Source organism: Marmota flaviventris, chromosome 5 (assembly GCF_047511675.1).
Source record: "Marmota flaviventris isolate mMarFla1 chromosome 5, mMarFla1.hap1, whole genome shotgun sequence".
Lineage (NCBI taxonomy): Eukaryota > Metazoa > Chordata > Mammalia > Rodentia > Sciuridae > Marmota > Marmota flaviventris.
In genome coordinates this window covers 72271597-72285982 of record NC_092502.1, presented here as the reverse complement: position 1 = coordinate 72285982, position 14386 = coordinate 72271597, and the positions used below count along the sequence as shown (strand labels likewise).

The window sequence follows — 14386 nt, the reverse complement described above, 5'->3', positions numbered from 1 at the left end:
AGTGTGACATGTCATAGTCCTGAAGCTAAACTGCAGCTCACACCATAAAAACAAGAAATCAAGATGTTTTTCATATTTATTTTTTAAAAAATCCAGAATGGATCAAAAAGAACAATCTCAAGGATGTAGGTGCCAGATGGGCCAGAGGGTAGCTAGAAAAGTATGCCTTAGGAACATTAGGGATTTAAGAACTACCTTTTTTAAGCTACCTAACATAAATAGCTTAGTTTTCCACTGACCAGCTTCCTCTGTCCCACCTACTACAACCTTAGCACAGCTAGCTCTCTTGTGCTTCAAGGCCTCAGCCGAAGGACCCCGAGTACACATCGGCTATTACAGCAGTGCTCTTGACCAACTAGGATCTTCATCCTCATTATGGTCTCATTCCAGGTTATTATGGTGCATCTCCTTCATTGTGTTTGATATAGTTTCACACCTTGAAAATATTGCCACTTTAGCACAAACCAACAGGAAGTCTTTATAATGATTAGTAAATCGTCTACCCCTAACCCTTTCACATGCAGCTGAAAATTAACAGGCCAGGGAGAGAACATTGTGAACTTTATACTGCATAGAATTATTGCCCATTAAATGTTCATCAGCTAATGGTCACTAAATTTACATATCAAGGAAATTATATATTGAATACTGCAAAAATACAGTAAAGACTGAAGGTTGCCCATTTCTGCTCAGGAAGTGCCTTCACTCCTAAGCTTCATATAGAATGTGGTCTTTTTGGATCCAATGTACTATTACTGTTTCTCCTCCTTTTGATCTTCCTTTTGTTCCCCAGTGCCAGAACTTCCAGAGCCTTCTCTCTCAGATGCCATCTGTTAAGAAAACATTTGATACCCATTCAGAATATTAAGCTAATATTTTAACACCAAAACAAAGGAGTCTCATCTCGTGCACTCCTGTTCCATCCCCTACACTAGTGCTTTCCCGATTCCTTTGACACTATCATCATTCCCTAAATAGAATCAAGATGGCAGGAGATGTTTTAAAATCCTATTCTCAATTCCATAAATGACAATGGAGAGAAGAACACCAGTAACAGTAATTTAAAAAAGTTACAAGAAAAGTAATCAGGATCAAAATACCCGTCAGCCCTTGTACCTTTTTGTATGCCATTTCAAAGAGCTTTAATGATGCCTGCTGAAGGGAGGATGCTGCCTGCCTGATGTTTTCTCCCGTTTCACTGTCTTTTCGAGCCAGGAGCTCCCTCATTTTGGATATCTCTTCTTTAAGTTTGTTGCACTTAAAAAAAGACAAAAATTTTCATTTTCTCAGGTCTTCTGTCCCATTATGTGTTGCAGTAATATTCAGAACACTTAAAAAACTGATTACTTATATCATGATACACAGAAAAACAAACTTCACTCAGTGGTGATAATTCCCCCAATCTCTTCAATTGTTTGAGAACAGTTTACCTCATCAGCAGGTAATTGGTCCTTGAATTCTTCCATCTTGGTTTCTGTGTCATGAATGATTCCTTCAGCCATGTTAACTGCTTCAACTCGTTCCTTAGAGAAATGAAAAGTTTAATATAAATGTTTTTCCAATCAAAACTCTGAGAGAGGTTTGAGCTAGACTCTTTTCATAAGAATTCTGATAGAAGACTAAGAAAAAACATTTCAAGCAAGGGTGTCGTCATGCACACCTATATCCCAGCTACTCAGGTAGCTAAGTGGGACATTATTTGAGCCCAAGAGTTTGGGACCATAAAAAGACCCTATATGAAAGCAAAAGAGATCTGAGTAATAAGCAAAGGTGAAGATAGTGGTAAAAGAATTCAGCCAAATGTTCAACTCTACTTCCATGTGTCAGCTTTACTAAAATTAAGAAGCCAAGAAGATGGGCTGGGGTTGTAGCTCAGTGGTGGAATACTTGCCTAGCATTTGTGAGGTACTGGGTTTGATCCTCAACATCAAATAAAATTGAAATGAATAAAGGTACTGTGCCCATCTACCAACATTAAAAAAAAAAAAAAAAGCCAAGACAAACAAAAGCAATTACCTTCTTTCGCCGGTCTTCTTCAGCATACTTCTCTGCATTTTTAACCATATTTTCAATATCATCTTTACTTAATCCACCAGAGGACTGGATTACAACTGTAAGAAAAAACATCTATTAGCTCTTTGGTAAAATTACATACCCGTTCTTCCTCTGGCCAAGGTCAACTGGTTTACTTTTTCACTTTTACTTTTTCACCAGGGGGCTCACTGCTTACCTATTTGCCCCCATTCCCTGAAAAACATTATACTTGTAAAGAAGACTCATTCTGCCCTCAGGACAGAGAAGAAAACAGGATCTAATTCCCAACAGAGGTCCCTCATCTTACACTTAACTGATAAGGACTTACTCTGCTGCTCACGTCCAGTGCCCTTGTCTTTTGCAGAAACATGTACGATCCCATTGGCATCAATATCAAAGGTAACTTCAATCTGAGGGACTCCACGAGGGGCAGGGGGAATTCCAATCTAAAGTAAGCAATACTCAGAGTAAGATCCTTTAACATGAGGTCCAGTGCTCCTATTGTCACAACTATATGATCATTAGGTAAACAAATTATTTGCTTCCTGGAAGGAACAAGTGATACCTTCACACAGTGCACAAAACCATGAGTTTATAAAAGTGAGGGTGGTAGCTTCATTGCTGCATGAAATCAACAGGGCTTTATATTTGTGAAGTTTAGTTAGATTTACAGTGAATAACTATAATGGCTATATTTATCTGGGGACATGGTGAATGATAGGAAACCTCTCCACTGTAGTTCATATCATTAAGAACAAGCAATACTGATCAAAAGCCAGTAACATCATCAAATGACTCTTACATGATTAGAAGAAACATTTTATAAAGTACTTGATGAAATTTCTAAGGCTCTGATAAACAACACCAAAGGCATGGATTGCAGAATTCATCCTATATATGTCAGCAGTTTATAGGATCTGGAGTACTATCTAACTTTAGAATGAAGCAATTGGAGAACACAATTTTCAGATTTTTCAATACCTACCAAAGTAAACTGTCCAAGAAGTTTGTTGTCTCCAGCCATCTCTCTCTCACCTTGACACACTTTAATTTCCACTTGAGTCTGTCCATCAGCAGCAGTAGAAAACACCTGGGGAACAGTGCATCACAGGTTGACAATCTAATTAAAACACTCTCCTTATAGAAGGCAAACAAGGGAAATAAATTCACTTGATAGGATCCAAACGTACACTATCCTCAGAACAAAGGCCTATGTCTTTTCAGGGAATAGGAGTAGGATTGATACAGCAAAATGGCATAGCTATTGTTCAAACTAAGCAAATGTACTGTACAAAGATGTAGCATTAGCACAGAAGGTGTTAAAGACAAAAATCAGATGTTATTATGTGCTCAGTCATAGGATGTCATCACATACTTTTTCCTTCAGAATGATGTGTTGACAAAAACATCATTGCACAAATGCAGCAATAGCTGCAGTTTTTCAGAAATATAGAGAGATAATACTTCTGTGATGAGGCAAAGAGAAGGAGAGCTCTTACCTGACTCTTCTTGGTTGGAATAGTGGTGTTTCTATTAATAAGTTTGGTAAAGACACCTCCCAGAGTCTCAATGCCCAGAGACAAAGGCGTGACATCCAGGAGCAGTACATCTGTGACATCACCAGCCAATACACCTCCTTGAATGGCAGCTCCAATGGCCACAGCTTCATCAGGATTAACAGCTTTACTTGGGGCTCGGCCAAAAAGATCTTGCACAGTTTGCTGAACCTGAGCATTAAGAAGAAAAATGTCAGCCAATATTTAGGGTAATTGTCCGATAAGAGTGAGACAGAAAACTTAAGATGGAGAACTCAAGTGGACAACACAATATTCTCCAATTAAAACACAAACTTAATTTGGTAGGTAATGAAAACCTGAATATCGTGTTCTCCAATTAAGCCAATCAGATCTAAAGACAGAATTCTACTAAAATTATTTCATAGTTGAATTCTTGTTAATGCATTCTTTAACCAGAGTTTCTCACTCACTGCCCTTTTATATTTGATATCCTTTATTACTAAATATCCCTAATATTTATTATCTGGTTTCCTGCACATTAATGAAATCATTTTAAACAGATGGTGTTAAGGCAAGGGGACTTAAAATTTTGTCATCCAAGTCCTATTAACTGAAGACCAAATAATGGAAGCAACATAATAAAACTGTTGCTAACATGGGGCACATTCTTCGGTTTATTAGGACTAATCAGTACAACTAGAATAGGACCATGAATAAGTTGTTAAAATTCAGGACTCCTCTTGTCCCAGAACCCCCCCACCATTAATTTTGTGCTCTTTTCCTGAGCCCAAATACTTCAACAGAAAAACTAAGAAAATACCAAAGATCACTAATTCAGAACCCAGAATAATTCTAATTCAGACTATCAAACACTAGGCACTAAACTGTAAAGACATATATCCTGCCAGGTATGGTGGTGCATGCCTTAATCTCAGAGGCTTGGGAGACTGAGCCAGGAGGATCACTAGTTCAAAGTCAGCCTCAGAACTCAGGGAGACTTTGTCTCTAAATAAAATATAAAAAAGTGAATGTGTTTCAGTGGTTAAGCACCCCTGGGTTCAATCCCTAGTACCAAATAAATAAATACGAGATGGGGATATAACTTCAGTGATACAGCAACTCCATGGGACAGTTCTCAAAGACATTCTGCTTCCCTTTAACTAAAAAAGCCAAAAAGTCTCTAGTGAGGACACAATCACATCCCTCTCAAATCACCCTGGCAGTTTACATGCTGGCCCCCCTTTTCTCCATGCCAAGAATTCCATGGGTTCACACCTTGGGCATTCTAGTCATACCACCAACAAGAATCACTTCTCCTATGTCACTTTTGCTGACTTCTGCATCCTGCATAGCTTTTTGACATGGAGCAATGGTCCTCTTGATTAAATCAGTGACAATCCCTTCAAATTGAGCCCGGGTCAGCTTCATATTCAAATGCTTGGGTCCAGAAGCATCCATTGTAAGATATGGCAAATTGATGTCAGTCTGTAAACGAAATTAGTTTAAATTGCATGTTAGAAAGTTTATTGTTTTATGTAGAAGCTAGAGTAAAATATAGGAAATGGGGAGGAAATGATAGGATGGCTAAGGGAAAGCAATGCAGAATGAACTCTTAGAAAACAGCCAGGTGCAGTGGCTTGGGAGGCCAAGGCAAGAGGATTGCAAATTCAGATCAGCCTCAGCAACTTATCAAGGCTCTAAGCAAGACCCTTTCAAAATAAAAAATGGGCTAGGGGTGTTGCTCAGTGGTTAAGTACCCCTGGTTCAATCCCTGGTAATCCCCCAAAATCACATTATGTGCATATATGAACACATGACAGGGAACCTCACCTTTATGTGTACGTAGAAAAAAAACAATCAAATATAAATTAATAAAAATGAGCAAAGGGAAGTCAAAACTACAAAGGAGAATGTGAGAGGAGGAAAAGGGTGGGGAATCATGAACTGAAATAGAACTCCATGCATTTGATTTTGTTGGGATGAGCCCTACTACTATCTATAAAGCTTTAATTTAAAAAATAGACCAATTGTAGTTAAGTTTAATACTCAGTAAGGGGACACAAAACTTGAAATGCCATAAAAGGGGGTCAAACCCACTTTAATTGATTAACCAAAGGCAGTAACTGCAACTTATCTTTCTAGACACAAACATTTCAAAATCCTTCTTAATAAGGTCTATATATATATTGACAACTAAGAATGAAGTGGACAAGGAAATCCCCATTCAGAAGAAAGAATTGTTCTGCCACTTAACATTTAAAACCACACTACTGTTTTAGGTTTTTTTTTTTTTTTTTTTGCCCCCTCTTTGTAATACTAGACAGTGAACCTAGAGACACTGTCACTGAACTACATTGCCCACAGCCCTTTTTAAAATTTTTAGACAAGTTGCCCAGGCTGGCCTCAAAATTGCAATCCTCCTGGCCTCAGCCTCCCAAGTAGCTATGATTATGGATATGTGCCTCTGTGCCTGGCACACATTTTTTTAAACCAAGTTTTAAAAATATTCTTTGTACATATGCCTTAAGTTTGCACTCAAATAACCTGAGCTTTATACATTCCAGAAAGTTTATATATGTTAATAAAGCTGCAGAAATACTCTTATTAGAGAGATTACAAGAATTGACTTATACTGCCATCATATTAATGCAGAGCAGTGAGTAGTCCCATTGTGTAACATCCAGTATTTTATAAATCCCAAATGAAACATGGGATCATAACTGAAACCAATTCTAACAGCAAAAGTACTAGTATTATCCAAGAGATTAAGATAAATAAGTAATTCATGCAAGATCATGCATTTAATTGATAAAATAAGGAACCCCAGCAGTTTGCCTGGAGAACCATCACTCTTTTGCTTTTCTCAGTGCATGATCAAGCACAGGGCCTTGTGCATGCCAGCAAGTGATGGAGCACTTAGCAACAACACCCCCAGCCCCTAAAACCATCACACAAAACTTCTATTTTATATCATTTCTGGTTTGACATTTACTAATATATAATATCAACTATCCATGGGACAGTCACATTAAAACCAGTCTCTTCGAGCACTCTGCCCTTCAAAGTGTCCTGGAAAGCATTAGCTGGCAGTTTAGTGACAAATATTTTAACCCTATCTCTAACCACCACATTGTGAAGTTCTGCCATACTACCTGAAGCAGAAATGAAACAACATTTAGAATGACTGTACACAACTTTGTTACTCCATATAAACCACTTAAAAAATCCAGATTTAGGCCAAGTGTGGTGGTATATGCCTCTAATCCCAGTAGCTCAGGAAGCTGAGGCAGGAGGATTTTGAGTTTAAAGTCAGCTTCAGCAACTCAGAGAGGCCCTTAGTAACTCAGTGAGACCCTGTTGCTAAATAAGAGAAAAAAGGGCTGGGGATGTGGCTCAGTGGTTAAGCGCTCCTAGATTCACTACCCAGTAGAGGGGAAAAAAAATCCAGATCTGGGGGGGCTACAGATTACCTTGGTGGTAGAACATGTATGTGCCTTGGGTTCAATCGCCAGAGAATCCAGGTTAATGAGTACAGGTTAATGAGCAACAATCACTTTTATCAACAGGATAGTATCATAAATAACTTTTCCCTATGGATGATCAACTAGTCACTGCTCTGCTTTTCCTGATGTCACCAAAGAACTCAGAAATAGATTACAGGACTTCCACCTTGGTGGGTCTGAACCCAGATCCAACATGAGAGTAAAGGCAAAATTAAGTTTCACCTCTCAAAACTAAAGCCAAATGTGCTGACATCTTAAACAGATGCTGAGCAAATTTGATGCTCAGAGGGAAAAACACAGGTGCATATGCCTCAGACTTGAACCAGGTTTCTTTCACAGCATTTTCTAGTCTGATAATCCGAATTATTAAATGAGAGGCAATTAGACTCTTAAAAGATTCACAAGGACATGTACTCAATTTTAAGTGAAAAGAGCAGTTTTTTCAGGCTAGTGATTCTAATTCTGCACATTGCTAGGCTAGCTTTTTAAATCAATGTATTAGGCTGAGAACCACTCAGTGGTAGAGCACTTGCCTTGGGTTCCACTGTGGCACACACAAAAAATCAATTTTGGGAGCGGAGAAAGGAAATCAAATTTGGGGCTTTGTACATGCTCGAGAAGTGCTCTACCACTGAGCTACATCCCCAGCCCTAAAATAATTTAAAGGTAAATAAATGTATGATCTGTCATTTGTACATACCACCTCTTATTTTGGTGGCTAAAAAATTTCAGCGCATCCAGATGAGGGGCTGAGGCTGTGGCTCAGTGGTTAACGCACTGGGTTCAAATCTCAGCACCACGTATAAATAAATAAAGGTCTATCAAAAACTAAACTAAAATAAAAACCTAGATGACTGCACTGCTCCTTTGTTCATGGCAAAGGTTTTACGAACCAAAAAACTGTAAAGAGATTACACTTCCATTGGGACAATACACTTCCATTGGGACAAACAGAATATACTATTCAAACAAATTCAAGTTAAGTACAACCATAAACACTGCTAGGATTTTTCCCACATCTTACCTGAACAGATGAGGAGAGTTCACATTTAGCCTTCTCAGCAGCTTCTCGAACCCTCTGAAGTGCCATATTGTCTTTGGTCAAATCAACCCCTGTCTACAAAGTGATGATATGATATTACCATTAGTGAGGTGATAAATACTACTTAAGTTGCAGTAACAATGCAAAACACCATGAAATGCAGCCGTATCTTCATAAGCTAACATAAATTACTTTTCATTAATCGTAAAAATCTGTGGGGAAGAAAAGAACTTATTCTTAAATGGTTATCTATCTGCCTGGAGTCAGGAGACTGAAATGAATGATTTTCAGCTCTTTCTGGCTCTAGAACTCCTAATTCAAAGAAGGAATCCCTTAATGCCTTTTCAAATACTATATAGTGATTGACATTATTCCCATTCTAAAGCTACAATAACCAGAATAGTTCATTGCCCATCAAAGTGAAACACAATTATTTCGGTAGTTGTTAAGAGCAAAAAGTTGTAGAAAAAAGCCAAGAGCAGCCTGGTGTGATAGTAAACGACCGTAATCCCAGCTGCTCAGGACGCTGAGACGGGAGGATTGAGAGTTCAAAGCCAGCCTGAACAACAGAGATATGCAAAGCAACTTAGTGAGACCCTATCTCTAAACAAACAAAAAAAACGTGAGGCATGGGTTCGATCCTCAGCACCACATAAATAAAATAAAGGTACTATGTCAAGAGTATTCTGAACAAAGAAATTCTCAAATTCCCCAAGTTCACACTTATTAACCACAATGGTAACCAACCTCTCTCTTGAACTCCTTCACAATGTGTCGTAACAAGGCCTGGTCAAAGTCTTCACCACCAAGGAAAGTGTCCCCATTGGTAGATTTCACCTCAAACACGCCTTTCTGTATTTCCAGGATAGAAATGTCAAAAGTGCCACCACCTAAATCATACACAGCAATGCTAGAAAGAAAAAGAAAGCCTTATGGTACAGAACTTATCCCAAGGACTGAATTTCAACAACCAAAGGAAGTTAAACTTAGCTATTAAAGTATAATCATGATACATGCCTAAGTGACATTTGAGCACACATTAACACAAGGCCCTGATTTAAAAAAACCATGGAAAATGCAGAGAGAAAATGAACTCGATTTTTAGTATCAGTTAAGACAGCACTCAACCCGGTTTTGGAGAAATAATTGTCAACATGAATATCAAGAGAAAAATAAATGACCAAGGCCCCAAAGTAAATAATGGAATGATCTTAAATAACTTGAAGGAAAAGCAAGCATATTATTACTCTAAATACAAACAAAGCTCAATGAGGATTCAGAATGAATCTCATGGCTACATGACCTTAGTTTCATGCATCCAGGCTGGACTGTATTTACAAACTTACATTTTGTCTTCAGATTTGTCTAAACCATAGGCCAGAGCAGCAGCTGTGGGTTCATTAATCACTCGAAGCACATTCAGTCCAGATATCTGGCCAGCATCCTTAGTGGCCTAGAGAAAACAAAGATAAAAGCATTTTCCCCTACCTTGTGTCCCAGGCAACATTTTGTAAAGAAGAAAGCTAACTGATCTCACCTGCCTCTGTGAGTCATTGAAATAAGCAGGGACTGTGATTACAGCATTTTTTGCTGTGTGACCCAAGTAATTTTCTGGAAAAGAATCAGAATAAATTTAATCATGGTATTATGCCACAAAAAACAAGCAACAGAATTATTAACATAGCCTTGCAACCTGTGTCATCCTTTTAAGGCCAAAGACAACAGGTCACTGTTTTAGCAAGTAATTAACATGAGACAGACCTTTTAAGAAATACTCCAAAATTAAAGACACTGGCTGAAAACTCAAAAAAATCTCACCTCTAGTATGTTAGTGAAGGTTCACCAAGTCACAATGACCTTTAGACTTAAAACAGCCACTAGTTTTTAAAATGCAAAAGTTATAAGCTTAATAGGGGCAAAAGCTTACGGCATAGCCTTTTGACTTTCAATTCAATGCTAAACTCTCCAACACAAAAGCAGCAAGCCCACATACTATCAGGAAAATGTGAAATTAGGGAGGTTGATATAGTGAATAATAAGAGTTTTGCCTTTCCTAGGTTTTCTGTACAAAGGGCATGACTCAGCTACAGAACAGTAGGGTAATCTCAGGTAAGTCAAAATATTCAAACTTTTCCAGATGTGAACACTCACCTGCAGTTTCTTTCATCTTCATCAACACAAATGCTCCAATTTGACTTGGAGAATACAGTTTTCCATGAGCCTCAACCCAAGCATCACCATTGGAGGCACGGACAATTTTGAAGGGAACATTTTTACTGAAAGCCACACAGAAATTATATGAGATAACTACCATAACAAAGTTATGTCACAAACGTCCACTATCCACCCCACAAGAGACTCATGAACAAAAGATAATTTCATATCATTTAATGAAAATCTTTAGAAAATAATAAAAATGTGTACATGAATGCTTAAGGTAGCATTCATTCAGATGCCAAAAGTGAAAATAACCCAAATGTCCATCAAATGACAAATGGTTAAACAAATGTATATATCTATACAGAATATTATTTAGTCATGAAAAGAAATGAAGATTGATATAAGCCACGAGATAAGGATGAACCTTAAATTACCCTAACTGGGAAAAAAACAGTCACAAAACCCAATGATTACTATAGAACTGACACTCCAATTAAAGTTCAACAAACCAATTTAAAAAAAAAAAAATTGGGGCTAAGGTTGTGACTCAGTGGTAAAGCACTTGCCTAGCAAGCATGAGGCATTGGGTTCGTTCCCCAGCACATTAAAACAAACAAAACAAAACAAAAAAAAATATATAGGTACTGTGAATATCTACTAAAAATATTTTTTAAAAAATTATACAAAAAACGGGTAACTCTACATGTCTGGTATTTTTAACCCGAAATAAAAGCAAACTCAAGTGTCCCCCCCCATTGCCCTGCATCTGTATATATTTGATCAATACATGATAGAACCTATGCCATTAACTTATTCTGCTATTGATTCACATAGTTCAGGAATATCTCATAAACCTTCACATGCACGATCAACACAGCAAATACTGAATCAAGAAGGCAAAAAAGAAGTTTCTGTTGTAAGAAAGGATGAACCCCTACTTCAGAGGCATGGATTCCTCTCTTGACTCCCAACATGTAATCCACTAAAGAAAGATGTTTTGAGGATCTTAAAGTGCTAAGAGTGTTCTGTGTGGCCCTTGCAAATAACTATGTTTTTTGCTATTACTCACATGTCTTTCTGTACTTCAGGGTCATCGTATCGCCGGCCAATGAGACGCTTGGTGGCATAGAATGTATTGTTTGGGTTGGTGACAGCCTGTCGCTTCGCTGGCATCCCAACAAGTCGTTCACCATCTGCTGTAAAGGCAACAACGGAAGGGGTGGTTCTGGCACCTTCAGCATTCTCCAGCACCTAAAGTCCCCAAAATAAGAATTAAGATTCTAGTAACCACCAGCATCTTTTTTTTTTTTTTTTTAAAGTTGTAGATGGACACAATACCTTTATTTTAAAATTCATTTTTATGTGGTGCTGAGTATTGAACCCAGTGCCTCATACATACTTGGCATGTGCTCTACCACTGAGCTACAACTCCAGCCCACCAGAATATTAACAGCAACTATTTCACAAAGGCTTAAATACAGCATTAACTGGCATGCTTTACTACTGTGAATTCTAACTCAGTAAATACCAACTCTTGAAAGCATTTAACAGTTTGGTATCTTTAAACCTATAACTTGAAATAACTCACAACTAATAACAAAAAGTCGTAGAAAAACTATTCATCAGGTTTTTCAAACTCAGTGTTGAAAAAGATAACCTCTCCTTCGGCATAGAAAATTAAATCTTACATTTCTGTGATGGCTACAAATTTCAGGCATGTAAAATATATACCAAGAAGCACAAATATACACTAAAAAGGATTACTGATACTAAAGAAATGGAGAAAGACTCCTCTACATAGTGTTTCAGACAAGGACATGAGGGAAACGCATTAAAGCCCATGTAGGAAGAGGCAAGACTGTAGAATCTCAGGTGCTCTAAATCTTGGTAACAACCCAGAGGGAATAAAGATGTTACATGCAAAGAGTTAAGTAGGCTTCAGAGTAACAGCCTTTATCTAGAAAGCTCTTGCATGTGTGACTCCATTTGCTTCTAGCCTGCAACCTCTCATCTTGGTTCAATATATTTAAAAAACTGCTGCACTATTACACGGCAAGTCAGTCTGGCCTCTATCCCAGGTGAATGTTTTTCAATCCCATAGGGAAGTGAAATTCATTCAATTATCAGCATCACAAAGATTCTTACCTCACAAATCTTAAGAAACCAAAAGCAGCTTTTAAAATGCAAACCAAACCTCAGAATTCCCATCTAAGCCCCAAAGCACATAATTCTGGAGTGGACACTAGCTATTTCTATGTGACCCAGAGCTTCTTATCATGCTCACCTTTGCTTGTTTACCCTCCATAACTGCCACACAGGAGTTGGTAGTACCCAAATCAATACCAACAACTGCGCCCTTGATTGCTTCTGATCTGTAAGACATTTAAAACAATGTCATAGTTATTACCTTATTACTGGACTCCAAAACAACAGAAGGACTCCAAAACAACAGAAGGAAATACAAATATTTGATATGGGAGCAAAACAGTGGTACACTACATTATAAATAAGCAGGTTGAAGTAGTGCTTCTCACTAGGTTATTAAAAAAGGAATAGACCGCTAATATGTGTCCTCTGTCAAAGGAAATTAAGTTATACTTACGCATAATCTCTCCTTGAAACAAACCTAAAAGCCTCATGACTAAGGCCATTCCAACCATCCTAAAAAATAAAAAACAGTTGCATCAGTCATCAACAACATAATTAAACTTAGGCTTGTTCTAATGATTTCTTTAAGAGTTTTATGCATCAGCCTGAATGTGTGCGTACTCAGATTCTAAGTAACTCAGAAGTTTGTGCTGACCTTGTCAGCGGTATTAATATTGTAGAGCCATTAAAAAAGGGGGAGGGGGGTTAGGCAGAAGCTTTCCATCTGGATAAAAGACGTTTTATTACTTTGTTAACATCTAACCTAGGACTACTTTCAAGCCTTCCATTAAACCCACGTCTCGGTGGATAGCTTCAATTCCCATTCACCAAAGATGTAACTTTCGTTTTAGATGAAGAGCAACCACAACCTTCTTTCTTGTCCTTACTTTTCTGAAGTACAAACGAGTACAATTTTCAGAAGGTGTTCCTAAACACGAAAACTGAAGCTGAAATTTGATTTTGGATTTCTTCAGGCATTTCTCTTCCTTTATTCACCACACCACCGGGGTCCTACACACACTACTCTGCACAAAGGAAGACCTATCCTTCGACTCAGGTGAAATTGAAACGTATACTAGCGGCTCCCTCCCAACAGGCTGCATCCCTCGCCCAAGGCGAAACCTATCCAACCAGACACAGAACAGCTGTTAGGACCACCACCTCGTAATTCGTGGGATAAGAGACTAGATCACGAGTAGTGTGACTCAGCAGGACCCGAAGGGCAGAGGAAGAGGGCCCAGAACTAGGCCTTAAGCCGGCAACGCTAAATACTTAAGTCCGTTACCTTCTTCCCCTCGTGATTTTCCCTTGAAGAACCTAACCCTGAAGGGCGCGGCCTGCCCTACTGAGTCCTGAGACCGTGAGCCGTTTCGGGAAGGCCCGACAGTTTCTTACCTGGTGGCGAGCAGCCGTGGGGCCCCGGGAAGCTGCGGCGCCCACGAGGCGGGCTGCTGCGGCTCGGCTAGCGCTTATCATGACGGCTAGACCTAGGGAATAGGAAGAAGCAAAGAAGCGCTCGGCTGGACGGGAGTAGCGCGGCGCGGTGGTGGCAGCGATTCTGGAAACCTCCAACCACGTGGGCTGGTGGGGCGGAGATTGGGCACTGAGGCCCAGAGAGCCACTTTTCCACTGAGGCGTCGCCCGCGCCGCCTGACCAGAACCTACCCGACTGCCGCTTTCGGAACTAGGGCGTGCTCATAACGTGCTCCGAAGCATGACTGTTGAAAACACTTTGCCCTCCAGTTTCGGCCGCAGCTGCAGAGAGGATAGTGAAAAGCGAAGAGGTGGAGATGGATATTCAGGCAGCGCCTCAGACAGCCGCGGTCCTCAGCTTCAGGAAAGACTCAAGGTCACACGGGATAAATTGCGAACCGATTACAGACTCCTTGCGTCAGTTGCGTGGAGGGAGGAGCTTGTTGCGCCTACGCAGGTGGCATTGAGCTAAGGCTCGAGAACGCATGTGCACAGAGACTGGCGGAAAA

General features: G+C 39.2%; 1 protein-coding gene and 1 non-coding gene across 2 annotated transcripts; both read right to left on the bottom strand.

Annotated features, from left to right (window-relative positions):
- Positions 1-58: 58 nt before the first annotated feature.
- Hspa9 (heat shock protein family A (Hsp70) member 9) lies at positions 59-13986 on the bottom strand. Its single transcript, XM_027927554.2, has 17 exons — positions 13800-13986; positions 12859-12917; positions 12541-12628; positions 11326-11507; positions 10248-10372; positions 9634-9707; positions 9443-9549; positions 8844-9006; positions 8079-8171; positions 4827-5036; positions 3534-3761; positions 3020-3124; positions 2363-2480; positions 2017-2111; positions 1431-1523; positions 1117-1257; positions 59-830 (listed from the first exon to the last, which is right to left on the bottom strand). Exons 1-17 carry the CDS (start codon positions 13878-13880, stop codon positions 753-755), a joined length of 2040 nt encoding a protein of 679 aa, XP_027783355.1. The 5' UTR covers positions 13881-13986; the 3' UTR covers positions 59-752.
- Positions 3380-3451, bottom strand: LOC114086674 (small nucleolar RNA SNORD63). Its single transcript, XR_003581673.1, has one exon. It is a non-coding gene; the product is annotated as a small nucleolar RNA SNORD63 (small nucleolar RNA).
- Positions 13987-14386: the final 400 nt, after the last annotated feature.

Excerpts from the sequence above, each read along its gene's own strand:
- Hspa9 (XM_027927554.2), bottom strand. The coding sequence starts at position 13,880 with ATGATAAGCGCTAGCCGAGCCGCAGCAGCCCGCCTCGTGGGCGCCGCA. Across the intron at positions 9,708-10,247 it reads GAAGATGAAAGAAACTGCAG|AAAATTACTTGGGTCACACA; the intron begins GTGAGTGTTCAC and ends ATTCTTTTCCAG. Across the intron at positions 1,524-2,016 it reads AAGAAGACCGGCGAAAGAAG|GAACGAGTTGAAGCAGTTAA; the intron begins GTAATTGCTTTT and ends CATTTCTCTAAG.